Source organism: Leucoraja erinacea, chromosome 19 (assembly GCF_028641065.1).
Source record: "Leucoraja erinacea ecotype New England chromosome 19, Leri_hhj_1, whole genome shotgun sequence".
NCBI lineage: Eukaryota > Metazoa > Chordata > Chondrichthyes > Rajiformes > Rajidae > Leucoraja > Leucoraja erinaceus.
The window spans coordinates 38385580-38400454 of NC_073395.1; the positions used below are offsets into that span (position 1 = coordinate 38385580).

Sequence of the window (14875 nt, forward strand, 5' to 3'; positions counted from 1 at the left end):
ATCTGCAACTTCACCCCGGATGGAGTCAGAGTGACAAAAACTAATAGCAGTTGTCACCATGACAACCACTGGCAATGGAATTCTTTCCTCCCAGTCAGGTTGCACCTGTAGGTGGATATTTGTAAGAATACTTCTGAACTTAGGTGATAAAATGTCCCTTGCGGAGACTTCTCCCATCACACCCTGGTGACATGTAACTTGCTGCTGACTCTTTGGTGGCTTCCCTCAAACTGCTGTGAGTGTTGGTCTTCATTCTCCCAGTCACGCTGTGTACCAAAGGAGAACGCCTTGGTGGAACAGGTACCAGGACAATGTAGACGAGGCAGTGTGGATGCTGCAGTCTTGAGCAAAAACACAAAGCGCTGGAGTAGCTGAGCAGATCAGGCAGCATCTGTGGAGGAAACGTTTCGGTTGGTTTGGGACCTTTCTTCCCAGACCTGATACATCCTCCACAGATGCCATCAAACCTGCCGAGTTACTCCCAGCACTTTGTGTTTTGGTCAAAGTGGGAGCAGGAGAACATGGGCTACTCCACCCCTCCGATGTGACTTGAAATTAGCCTAAAAAGTTAAAATGCACTTCTACTGTTGTTGTAATACCTGTGGGAATCATTCAACAACTAACTCATTTGATTTAAGGGCCTGTCCCACTTTAGCGATTGTTTAGGCAGCTGTCGGCGACAGTCACAGTTGTAGCGGGAGTCCAAAATGGACCCACCCTATGACAATGTCCACGACAAGCTACCACCTAGTCGATGTCAAGCCAGGCGACACAACTCCTCGCGACTTGGGACGACCACGCCTACAACAACCTACAGCCACACAGGCCACAACCTACGAGAAACGAGGTCAACGTACCTCCACCCGCGACAAGCTACGACCCTGTTGGCGACAAGCGAAGACTTCTCTTGACGCCGGTATTGTCGCCGGTTGCCGTAGGATGCCGTAGGTTGTCACCAATGGAAATCACCGAGGTCATCACCCGCTGTCAAAATCCAGCGGCGACAAGTAAAAAGTTACGACACTCGAGGAGACAACTCACGACAATACAGGCGTCACCCACGTGGCGACAGCCTATTTTCCAGCTCTCGCCGAAAAAAATCACCAAAGTGGGACAGGCCCTTGAGTTGTTTGTGAAGTAACTGTGGTGAGCTTCCGTCCTGCTCAGCAAGGTTGGAGAGCACCAGGCAGCTCAAGCTCAAAGAAGCATTGTATGTTGCCTGACTATTCTACAAGCCTTTCTCAAGTGAGAGCTGTGTGGGCTGTAACAACCACTTCAATGTTGCTCCACAAATGTGTGCAACCTTTGGATGCCATTCTGTAACCATTTCACTGTTAGTATTGCCCAAAGTGCACGCCATGGGAAACTGATTTTTGAGGGCATGGTCCGTAAAATGTATATTATCCTGTAGTCAATCTTTCAGTACTTATTCACTGTCAGGTTTCAGGACATGTATAAGCAGCTGTGACCTACACACTGCATCCTCTGAGTTTATGAGCGTGCAGGTTTAAAAGCTGTGGATTGAAAAGTCATTCCAACATTGTATATTTGATTTACAGACGTTAAACTATTCCTTCAGTTTCAAAATAGAGGACAAAACTACAGACGTTCAACTGCTCCTTTAACTAAGAAGGAAAGGAAGAATGATAGGAATCCTCAGCTACCCTGTTCCACTTTGTGAATGTCTTGCCTTTACTTAGAAAGCCCTTATGCAAGGTTACAAGTGAGTTGCATTGAGACAAACCATACATGCCAGATCTCCATCCTAGCACAACTAGAGAGCGGTCCTGAACTACGATCTACCTCAGTGGTCGGCAACCTTGTTCTGCATAGGGGCCAGGACGCATACCTGTGAGCGGATGGCAGGCCACATCTATCACGTGTACACATGGAACCCGATGGCAGCCATCAAATCACGCGTTCACAGAAGGTAGACAAAAATGCTGGAGAAACTCAGCGGGTGAGGCAGCCTCATGCAATCCTTGCATGTCTCACCCGCTGAGTTTCTCCAGCATTTTTGTCTACCTTTGATTTTTCCAGCATCTGCAGTTCTTTCTTAAAATGTTCACAGAAGGTGCGGAGTCGTGCCGGCAGGCCGGATGATAACGGGGGGGAAAAAAATCCCCCTGCATACCTGATGATTTTGGGTTACGGGCCGCATTCGGCCCAGGGGCCGTAGGTTGCCGACCCTTTATCTACCTAATTGGAGACCCTCGGACTATCTTTGATCGGACTTTCGTCTTTACTGGCTTCGAAGCAGCTTAAATATCAGTTGGGAAGACAGAAGCACCAACGTCAGCCTGCTGAATGAAGCGAAAACATCTAGCATCGAAGCCTTTGTCATCAAGAACCAACTAAAATGGGTCGGTCATGTTGTTCGGAGAGAAGACGAGAGTCTACCAAAACAAACCTTCTACTCCCAGCTTAAAGAAGGCAAACGCAAAAGAGGCGGACAAAAGAAGAGATTCAAAGACGCCTTAAAAGCCAGCATGAAGCAATGTGCAATTGACATCAACAATTGGGAAACCAAGGCGAAGGACAGGAAACTATGGTGAACCATCATCCAAGAAGGAACAGCGAGCTTCGAAGCCAAGAGATGTGCAGAATTCGAAGAAAAGAGAAGAAAACGGAAAGTGAGGCAGCAGCAACCAAAGCTCGATCTGCCAACTGGAATTACCTATCCTGAATGCCGAAGAACTTTCAAAGCCAGGATTGGGCTCATAAGCCACCTGAGAGTCCATAAACACACCAGAACGTAGACCATCATCCTCGAACTTGAGGGATAGCCACGACTGGCTTTATCTTGCACTAAACGATATTCACTTTATTCCCATCACCATGTAATTGTACACTGTGGAATGCTCGATTGTAATCAGGTATTGTCTTTCTACTGCCTGGTTAGCACACAATGAAATCTTTTCACTGTACCTCGGTGCACGTGACAATAGACCAAACATTAAACATGCATTTTTGATGGCAGTTCAGCAGAGAACCGATGGTGAGCTCTTCTTTGAAGGTCAGCCTGTTCCCAACTTCCTTCCATGCGCATTGTTATGCAAGGCACATCTAACCTTCTATTCCATCCTTGGACTCAGCACTGTGTCCATGGTCACCACTGTGTTGTGGGCCCGACACACCTCGTGTGGGACCAATACTGCTGGTTCACAGCTCTGACCTTCTGGGTTTGACCTGGACCTCTGTTTGAGCGCAGTTTGCACATTCTCCTTGTGACCACATGAGCTTCCATTGGGTAACCTGACTTAGTTTAGAGAGTTTAGTTTAGCGATTCAGCGTAGAAACAGGCCCTTCTGCCCACTGAGTCCATTGGCGACCATCCATCACCCAGTCACAGTAGTTCTATATCTTATCCCACTTGTTCATCCACTCCCTCTACACACTCGGGGCAATGAACCTTACAAACCCGCAGGTCTTGGGCTGTGGGTCTCTGGCACAGTGAGACATTAGCGCTACCAGCTATGCCACCCTACTGCAGCACTGTACTGCCCCAGTGTTCTTACTAGTCTAAAAATGTCCAATTTATGGATTCATAAATAAACATCTTTGTTTCTGATAAAGTAATGTCGCTCAGTATTTATACATTCATTTTCGCATTCTGAATCCCAATTCTTGCTTGCTTAAAATCTGCCCTCATATTTTAATAATAATATCTACCCATCCAGAAATTTCTCAAACTCAGAGAAACGGTCACTAAAATACACAATCTTATCTTGGCATTTGACTGTGAAAGGTAGTTTTCCTTGAATGTTACTAATCTCCAATTCATCACTTCCCAACTTGTACTTCTGTACTCTTTTGGTATCTGCAGAACGCACATGGACATGCCCAAATTTTGAAGGACTTTATTCAAAAAGTGAACCGTCATGCAAAAACAAAAGACAGGAGTATAATTTGGGACTGAGTCAAAAACATAGTCAACGTTATGTAGAATGTTCTGCAAACAGGAAGATGTCAATCAAAGGGTAGAGGTGACAAGAGAATTGCCTGAAAAGATGACCAATGAATAGTGGAACAGCACAGGTTTACACCGGTTGAATGCTTATTGAGCTCATATATAGTCATAGAGTGATACAGGCCCTTCGGCCCAACTTGCCCACACTGGCCAACAATGTCCCAGCTGCACTGGTCCCACCTGTCCTATCCATGTACCTGTCTAACTGTGTCTTCAATGTTGGGATAGTCCCAGTCTCAACCACCTCCTCTGGCAGCTCATTCCATACACCCACCATCCTTTGTGTGGAAAAGGTTACCCCTCAGATTCCTATTAAATCTTTTGCCCTTCACAATGAACCTATGTCCTCTGGTCCACGATTCCCCTACTCTGGGCAAGAGACTCTGTGCATCCACCCGATCGATTCCTCTCATGATTTTATACATCTCAATAAGGTCACCCTGCGCTGCAAGGAATAGATTCTAGGTAACATCCTCGTAAATCCTCTCTGCACCTTTTCCAGCTTGACGACATTTTTTCTAAAATATGGTACACGGAACTGAACACAATACTCTAAATGCAGCCTCACCAATGTCTTACACAACTGCAACACGACCTCCCAACATCTGTACTTAATACTCTGACTGATGAAGGCCAATGTGCCTTCAAAAGCCTTTTTGGTCACCCTATCCTGTGACTCCACGCATGGTGGTTTGCCTTGTTATTGCCTAACAGTCTTTTACAAGCGAAGTATGATTTAATCTGAAGATTTAAAAAGCAGAAGGTATCCGCATTGAAATGACAATTTCTCTTGCTGTTGGTTACCTGATACACTCTGTCTGTTAGAGTCAGTGTCTCCATTATTCGAGGTGGAATTGCTCGGTGCTGTGTTGTCAACTCCACCCAGTAATGGTCGAAGGTGGCTAACTGAAACTTGCTCAATAAATGATGTTCCATACTTTCGAAAATACCACCATTCAAATATCTGTGGAGCAGAAAATAAAATAAATGCATTAACTCCATCTGAAAACTTGGGATAGCTTTAATGATGATATCATAGTCGACCTGAAGCAAATGCAGCACAATAAAATTCATGCAAAAATTAAATTCAACGCAACCGTTCTTTAAATTGCCATAAGGTCATGTGAAAGGAGCAGAGTTATGCCATTCGGCCCATCAAGTCTACTCGGCTATTCAATCATGGTTGATCTATCTCTCCCTCCTAATTCCATTCTCCTGCCTTCTCCCCATAACCTGTCACACCAGTTAAAATGGAAACGGTTCCTTTCTTTCTGGAGTCTGAATGAGGTATATTTTGAAAGCATTCAGTGAGATAAAAAGCTCAATGTTCCTTCTGATTACTCAGTGGGCTGAATGAATAGGTTTCATATTTTTAGAAATTCTAACAACTTTACACACTAGTCAAAGCACAAATCAAAGAGCATTCAATCTAATATGTTGATGTATTGTTGGCACACCGCACAAGCATTCTCCCACCAATCTTCATTGAGGATGTTACCTGGACTTGAGGGCTTGAGCTAGAGGGAGAGGTTGAGTAGGCTTGGAATCTGAATTGAACACATCCTCCTCTCCCCTTTGTGCTCATTCAACCTGACCAGACATGTATCAGTGTGATCTGTTTCAACCATTCCTTGCTGTAATGAGTTCAACAATCTAAATACATTCCAGGCAATGCCAGTGTGAACATTGGGAATGACATGGCCTCCATTTCTTGGCTGTAAACATTGTCTTCATGTCTCCTCGATCAGAATCATTCACAACCACAGGGGCCTCTGTCACATCAGCCTGGTCAGCTCTTCTTTCATTATCCAGTGTGAGGCCATTGGCAAGGCTGATTTTATTGCCAATCCTTAATAACCTCTGGGAAGGTGCTGGCCTTGTGCGAGTGGTGGGGTCACGTTGGTGGTGGCAAAACTGACGGAGGATTACTTGTTGTATGTGACGGCCGGTGGGGTGAAAGGTGAGGACTAGGGGGACTCTGGCCTTGTTGCGAGTGGGGGGATGGGGAGAGAGAGCAGTGTTGCAGGGTATGGAAGAGACCCTCATCTATGGTGGGGGAGGGGAACCCCCGTTCCCTGAAGAATGAGGACATTTCAGATGACTCCGTCATTTCCGCCACCTCCAACGTGACCCCACCACTCGCCACATCTTCCCATCTCACCCCATGTCTGCCTTCCGCAAAGACCGCTCCCCCCATAACTCCCTTGTCAATTCTTCCCTTCCCTCCCATACTACCCCCTTCCCGGGCACTTTCCCTTGCAACCGCATGAGATGCTACACTTGTCGCTTTACCTCCCCCCTCGACTCCATTCAAGGATCCAATCAGTCGTTCCAGGTGCGACAGAGGTTCACCTGCATCTCCTCCAACCTCATTTATTGCATCCACTGCTCTAGATGTCAGTTGATCTACATCGGTGAGACCAAGCGGAGGCTTGGCGATTGTTTCGCCGAACACCTCCGCTCCGTCCGCAATAACCAACCTGACCTCCCGTTGGCTCAGCACTTCAACTCCCCCTCCCATTCCCCATCCGACCTCTCTGTCCTGGGTCTCCTCCATGGCCAGAGTGAGCAACACCGGAAATTGGAGGAACACCACCTCATATTCCATTGGGGAGTCTGCATCCTGGGGGCATGAACATCGAATTCTCCCAATTTTGTTAGCCCTTGCTGTCTCCTCCCCTTCCTGTCTCTCCCTCAGCCCTCGGGCTCCTCCTCCTCCTTTTTCCTTTCTTCTCCCCCCCCCCCAACTCCCCCATCAGTCTGAAGAAGGGGTTCGGGCCGAAACGTTGCCTATTTCCTTCGCTCCATAGATGCTGCTGCACCCGCTGAGTTTCTCTAGCATTTTTGTGTACCTTCGATTTTCCAGCATCTGCAGTTCCTTCTTAAACACTTTGTCTAAACCTCTCCCTATAGCTCACACCCTCTAGTCCTGGCAACATCCTCGTAAATCTTTTCTGAACTCTTTCAAGCTTGACAATATCTTGCCTCGTTCCTATAACATGGTGCCCAGAAATGAACACAATATTCTAAATGCGGTCTCACCAATGTCTTATACAACTGCAACATGACCTCCCAACTTCTATACTTCAGAGGGTAGTTGAGGCCAGTTCATTGGCTATATTTAAGAGGGAGTTAGATGTGGCCCTTGTGGCTAAGGGGATCAGAGGGTACGGAGAGAAGGCAGGTACGGGATACTGAGTTGGATGATCAGCCATGATCATACTGAATGGCGGTGCAGGCTCGAAGGGCCGAATGGCCTACTCCTGCACCTAATTTCTATGTTTCTATGTTTATACTCAATAGGTACACAATAAAGCTGGAGAAACTCAGCGGGTGCAACAGCATCTATGGAGCGAAGGAAAAAGGCAACGTTTCGGGCTGAAACCCTTCTTCAGACATTCTATACTCAAATCTCTGACCGATGAAGGCCAATGTGCCAAAAGCCTTTTGACCACCTTATCTACCTGCGACTCGACCTTCAAGGAACCATGCACCTGTACTACTAGATCCCTCTGCTCTACAACATTACCCAGAGGCCTACCATTCACTGTGTAGGTCCTGCCCTTGTTCGACGTCCCAAATTGCAACACCTCACACTTCTCTGTATTAAATTCCTTCAAACATTCCTCTGCCCACCTGGCCAATCAATCCAGATCCTGCTGCAATCGTTCACAACCATCTTCACTAACTGCAAAACGACTACCTTTTGTATCATCAGCAAACTTGCTAATCTTGCCCTGTATGTTCACATCCAAGTCATTGATGTAGATGACAAACAGTCGTGTCCTTTTGCAGTGGTAGAGGCCGGGGATATGGAGGTGTTGCTGCAGTAACCTAGCTCAGACCTGCAGTGTCTCTTGTAGATGGTACACACTTGAGTTTGTGCACTAGTGGTGGAGGGAGTGAATGGTTTGTGTGGTGGACGGGGTGCCTTGAACTGGATCACATCAATGTCCTCCAGAGCTGTTGGGTCGTCCACTCACTCAAGTAAGTGGAGACAATTCCATCAATTACTGAGTTTAGTTTTGTTTAGAATTGCAGCATGGCCCTTTGGCCCAATGAATCCACACTAATCACCCATTACACATTCACACATGTTCTATGTTATCCCATGTTCTCATCCACTTCCTACACTTTGGGGGGGGGGGGGTTTACAGAAGCCAATAAGCTACAAACCCACATGCCTTTGGGATGTGGGAGGAAAACGTAGCACTTGGGGGAATTCACGCAGTCACAGGGAGAACATGCAAACTCCATTCAGACAGCACCCAAGATCAAAATTGAATCCTGGTTTCTGCGTCTATAAGGCAGCCGTTATATCAGCTACATCACTGTAGATAGTGGCCAGGCTTTATAGTGGCAGGAAGTGATTCATTTATCACAGCACACCCAGCCTCCATGTCTTTGCAGCCACAAGATTATCATGGATGGTCCAGTTAGTTTCTGATCACCAGTCGTCCTCAAAACGTTAATGTCGGGATATTCAGCAATGGTAATTGCATTAACTGAAAAAAGTAGGTTCATTCTTGTTGGAAATGCTCATTGTCTGGTACTTTGTTTATGCGAATATCAAGTGCAATCAAGTGTAGTTCTACCTTCTCTGGCTTATTGGAGAACCACTACTATCTGCTTGATCGGACAGTCAGCAATACCTTCCGGCACTTTGCCGGTGACTGTGAAGAACAAGAATTAGCCAGAGTCAATTCATCCTCCCTTTTGAGAATTGTCCACATTCTAGGGTCGAAGCCAGTGTTGTAAAATTACAGGAATAAATCGGATAGAACCAGGACTTGTGCAATAGAGGTCTTCAGTGCTACAGCTGGGATGTTAGTTGGTCTCCTAATCTCTGATGGATGCAGTGCTCTCAGCCATTTTCTACGTTTTGCTGCATTTCCTTAAAGGGCCTTTACCGCTTTCGCGACCTTTACAGGCGACTGCTGGCACCCGTGAAAGGTCGCCGAAATTTTCAACATGTTGAAAATTCAGCAGCGACCAGAAAAACTCTGGAGATCTCTCACGACCGTACAGGCCGTCACCCACAACATGTCGCCAGGGGTCACCTTTATGGTCGTGAGAGGTGTCCTATGGTCGTGATGGTCTCCAAAGAGTCGTCACGTCTTTCTGGTCGCTGCTGAATTTTCAACATGTCGAAAATTTTGGCGACCTGTCACGAGTGCCGGCAGTCGCCTGTAAAGGTCGCGTAAGTGGGACAGGCTTAACTTACAACATGGCTACACGTTTGTAAGTTTGCAATCAGCTTGAAGACATCCAGACACGTGAAAGGAATTTTTATAAATGTTGTTATTTCTTTCTGGTGGAAAACCTTGAATTCTGAATTATCACATTGGGACGTTAGTTTCAGGAATTTTATTTCTGCATCATCATGGATCAAATTAGCGGGCCTAACATCCTCACAAAATATGCAAACACAATATGTTGGAGTAACTCAGCAGACAGGCAGCATCTCTGGAGAGAAGGAATGGGTGATGCTGTCCATCCTCCGTGACTGTACCGTTCCCAAGTAATAGACAGTTATCTTGTGTGTACGAAAGGAATTGCAGATGCTGGTTTACACTGAAGATAGACACAGAATGCAGGAGTAACTCAGCGGGGACAGGCAGCATCGTATCAACCCGAAACTTCACCAATTCCTTCTCTCCAGAGATGCTGCCTGTCCCGCTGAGTTACTCCAGCATTTTGTGTCTATCTCCGGAGCAAGCCAACATCTGCAGTTCCGTCCTACAATGGAATAGCATCACCCATTCCATTGGGAAATGGTAGAGTCAGGGGCTGGAATAGAATTTCAGTGGGGTTTCTCCTCAGGTTTAAGAGTGACCTGAAGTGTAACCTCAGGTAAACAATGTCAATGCCTGCTCCCACAGTATGGGAGAGCAGGTGGGAGAATTCCACTCCATTCAACCCTCCAAATTAAAATTGTACGCCAACAGATTTTACGTTTTATTTGAGACAATCAATAAAAGGCAAACAGGGGAAGGACTGAATAGGAATCGCTCTTTATTGACATTAAAATTGCACATACTAATGAAGAAATATTTGTTATGTCCTTTAATTTATTCCAGTGATCCCTAGGGAGTGGTGTAACAATGTGATGCATGTGCTGCCATAGTATATTCAATTCATCTGAAAGTAAATAGCAAATTTAAACTCAGCATTCATCATCTGTGACGTTGCCTGAATTTTGTTGGGTTGGGGGGGAGGGGCAAGGATGCACGTTCACCGTGACTGTATTATTTGACTACAACAGAGTTTGACTGCGCAAGGAAACGGACATTTTACAGCACGGAAAATCAATTTTGAAAGAATTTATAAGGTATCAGCAGCAAAAAGATTCAGGTGCATTTTCTTGACAGCTCCTGTATAAATCAAAAAGACCCAGTGGTGTGGCGGTGGTGAATTACATAGAGGAAACCACTCACAATATAATCCACCTGACACAGACCTGTGGATGCACCAAGTTGCTAAATCTGCCAGATGACGCTGCTCTCCGCTCTAACTAACCCATTGATGGTGAGAATGAAGCCTTTGCCTTATTAGTGATGGCTGTGACCGATTCCCAGGACTCCACCTTCCCAGGTCAAACAAATGCACTGTGCTTAACCTCCACTTCTCTATTCATCTCTTAAGCATCTCAATGTCTTTAGGTTAAGAAATACAAAATACGAAAGACGAGCCTTTGACAGATTCCTTACACACTCCTCGCCCAGTGCAGTGAGATGCAAGTTCAGTATAGAATTGGCTGATAACTCTCCAAGTACAAAGCTCTAAACTCCAGAAGGCAAATCATCTGTTGGCTCAAGTCATCTTTTTTTAAAAATCATTTTCGGGTTAATAGAGAAAGCACTGTAATTCTGCAACGTCATATTCTCACCCACTTCCTAAAACCCATCCCTACAAGAAATTGTCAGTGATGATGTTGCATGTCCATAAAATAAGATTCATGAGAACTAAAGCAAGAGAGAAACAGTCAACACAAACACAATATCCTAACCTGAACCTAAACCCAATGAATTTCTCTCCTTCATGGGGGACATTGTGTCTGTTGGAATTGAAGAGCAGGGCACACTGTAATGAGCTAAGAAATGGCCAATAACAAAAGCAAAATACCGCAGCTGGTGGAAATCAGAGACAAATCACAGTTCAGGGAATAGCAGGTCTAACTGGAGATGGAGAGAGAAACTAAGCTGAAGTTTCAGCTTGATGATCTTTAAAAGGACCATTTCAAGTAAACCTGCACGTCAGATGGCTAACCAAGCCTCCCCAGATGAGGACAAGACCGCAGTGCTGTGATTCACAGATAAGTTCACGTGATGAGAGCAGAATTAGGCCATTCGGCCCATCAAGTCTACTCCACCATTCAATCATGGCTGACCTATCTCTCCCTCCTAACCCCATTATCCTGCCTTCTCCCCATAACCCCGGACACCCTTACTAATCAAGAATCTATCCATGTCTGAAAAATGATAGGAGCAGTTAGGCCATTCGGCACAACACGTCTACTCCGCCATTCAGTCAGGGCTGGTGTATCTACCCCTCTCAATCCCATTCCCCTGCCATCTTCCCATAACCCCTAATACCCCAACTAATCAAGAAAGACTGTGAACCTAAACATCTTAATCTTCTATACACCAGAGAGGGACCTTGTCCAAAATATAAAACCCTTGCGGTTCACTAACAAGGTCCATGGCAGAAATGCTGCTCAAAGGCTTGCAGAAGAGAAGAAATACAGAAGATATGGCTCGCGAGCACGGAGAATTCCATATCTGACCATCCCACAACCACGTCTACATTATTAATCATAATAATAATAACAACACTGCTCACTTACCAGAATAAGCCCTGAGATCAAAGATGAAGTGCCTGTCAGCGCAACGTAGAATTTGGGGGTTAATGTGTTCAAAAACATACTCACTGCAAAAGAAAGGAGAAATATGCATTAACATTCATTTTCATGACAGAGGTACAGCACTGAAAAAAAATGCTGATAAAATGTACTTCATTACATTTTTACCAACCATAAGCATACAATAAATATTTGAACAGATTATGTCAGTGATTTTATTGCTTTTTCCATAATTTATGATAATTAATATACTTTAGAATGCAAAGTTCACTTCTGAGTATCATTACTTGTTAATGAGATAAATTTACTGGAATAATCCAGTGGTTTCGGTATTCTCACATTTGAGAAAATGATATAGTTATAAAATAACTGGAAATAAACAAAAGCCATTCTCAGTTGCTATGAAGTAGGCCGGTTAGTGCATGAACCCAACAGCTTCATTGGTCTCCTCTTTATAAGTGGAAGCAAGGGTAATAGGTGAATGATTCTTAATTGCCCACAAGTCCATCAGGCAGTGGCCAGCCCAGAACATCCCTGAAGCCCTGTCAGAGAAGGGCACAATGGAACATAGAAAAATAGGTGCATGAGAAGGCCATTCGGCCCTTCCACCCAACACCGCCATTCAACATCATCATGGCTGATAATCTAAAATCAGCACCCCGTTCCTGCTTTCTCCACATATTCCTTGATTCTGTTAGCCCTGACCTATATCTTATCCTCTCTTGAAAATATCCAGTGAATTGGCCTTCACTGCCTTCTATGCCAGAGAATTCCACAGATTCACAACTTTCTGGATGAAAAAGTTTTTCCTTTTGAGGAAGGACATTCTTGCTATTGAGGGAGTGCAGCGTAGGTTCGCAAGGTTAATTCCCAGGATGGCAGGACTGTTATATGTTGATAGAATGGAGGGGCTGGGCTTGTATACCTATAGCCTATGACCTTCTGGACAATCCAAGGTCCTGCTGCGCTGGGCACTGAGAGACTGGGCCATGTAAAACAACCCCACTAATACTTGAAGGGTATATTGTTCAATGGGGCCACATGAGTGCAATCAGTGCTTTGTACAAAGAATATATTAACTTGATGACATTACAATGTATAGACTTGACAACAAGGTTAATATATAGACTGGGCAACACTGTGAATGTAAAGAAAGCTATTTACTAGTTTGTATTTCTCGTATATACTTGTTATGAAGACGATTTATTTTTCAAACAACCAAGAATGGCACTTAATTGCCCCTGAACTGGGCATGTCACTTAGACAGTAAACTGTCCGATCAAAGAGCATGCCACTTCACCACCTCCATTTTCAGCTGTCAGCTTTGGTTCACTGTGTTAAAACAAGAACAGGCACAAAAGCGTTCTGATGAAGCATCCAGGCAAATCATATGATGCACAAAAGTATCAGAGAGCCTATCGGAAACATTTGTCATGATACTGGTGAGAAATGTTTATCACGAGCGTCACTGTTTTGTAGAACTGATCAGCCAGTACAGCTTAACGATTATTTTACATATGAAGCGTGCTGTAGAATCCAAATTTGGCCACACTGTTACTGATTTGGCTTTGTCTGGACCCAAAACGTCACCCATTCCTTTTCTCCAGAGATGCTGCCTGTCCCGCAGAGTTAAGGGCCTGTCCCACTTACGCGACCTTTACAGGCGACTGCCGGCACATGTCATAGGTCGCCGAAATTTTCAACATGTTGAAAATTCAGCGGGGACCAGAAAGACGCTACGACTCTTTGTCTGTATGGTCGTGAGAGGTCTCCTATGGTCGTGAGATGTCGCCAAAGAGTCTTAGCGTCTTTCTGGTCCCCGCTGAATTTTCAACATGTTGAAAATTTCGGCGACCTATGACGGGTGCCGGCAGTCGCCTGTAAAGGTCGCGCAAGTGGGACAGGCCCTTTACTCCAGCATCTTGTGTCTACTCATCAGTTAGCACTTCATCTTTGCTGCATTTACCGCATTTAATTCTAACTGACTCCGTCTCTGGATGCGCACACTCAGATTCGGGTCAGTTCATTGCCATATAAACACAGGTAACATTAGATTTCTTATTCGCACGAAGCTTACAGAGAGAATATAATGCCGAGTACAAATCAGCAGAATGGTGGTGCAAGATTGTGGTGCTTACTTGATACCGCAGTCAATGCCAAAGATAAGCAATGTTAAATGATCGACTGGCCTTTACATCTAAGTAAGGATGCGTAGATGAACAACATCTGCCATTTTAAAATGTCGGCACTGTGAAGTAAGTAGCTGGTAAAGTTGCTGCCTCACGGTGCTTGCGACCCAGGCTCCATCCCAAACTCAGGTGCTGTCAGTGTGGAGTTTGCACATTCTCCATGTGACCGTGTGGGCTTCCTGCAGATGCTCCCGTTCCCTACCACATACCAGACACGTGCGACTTTGTAGGTTAACTGACCTCTGTAAATTGCCCCTCCAGTGTAGGGAGCGACATGATAACATTGAATTAATTAGTATGACGGGTGACTGATGGTCAACGTGAACTCGATGGGCCGAAGGGCCTGATCCATGCTGTACCTTCATACTAAATTACACTAAACTAAAACACCTCCGAGTACAAACTGAAGTCAGACGTTCACTAAGTTATGATAATCAATTTACTTCAGGGATTTCTTGCTTGCCAGAAACAATGGAATGCAAATCCAAAATGAATTAATAATTGGACAAAAAAAAGTCACCAACTAACAGAGACTCAATAGACAATAGACAATAGGTGCAGCAGCAGGCCATTCGGCCCTTCATGCTAGCACCGCCATTCAATGTGATCATGGCTGATCATCCCCAATCAGTACCCCGTTCCTGCCTTCTCCCCATATCCCCTATCTTTAAGAGCCCTATCTAGCTCTCTCTTGAAAGTATCCAGAGACCTCTACCACCCTCTGAGGCAGAGAATTTCACAGACGTGTGAAATAGTGTCTCCTCGTCTCCGTTCTAAATGGCTTCCCCCTTATTCTTAAACTGTGGCCCCTGGTTCTGGACTCCCCCAACATCGGGAACATGTTGTTTAAGAAGG

At 45.2% G+C, this 14875-nt stretch overlaps 1 protein-coding gene across 9 annotated transcripts in view; it reads right to left on the reverse strand.

Annotated features, from left to right (window-relative positions):
* Positions 1–14875, reverse strand: part of LOC129706508 (suppressor of tumorigenicity 7 protein homolog) — a 182047-nt gene that overhangs the window by 56275 nt on the left and 110897 nt on the right. For all 9 annotated transcript variants that reach the window (XM_055650859.1, XM_055650858.1, XM_055650860.1 and 6 more), the window contains exons 2-3: positions 11817–11899; positions 4775–4934 (exon numbers count right to left, since the gene is read on the reverse strand). In XM_055650859.1, the coding sequence (XP_055506834.1) occupies positions 4775–4934; positions 11817–11899 (243 nt within the window). The remainder of the gene's footprint in view (positions 1–4774; positions 4935–11816; positions 11900–14875) is intronic.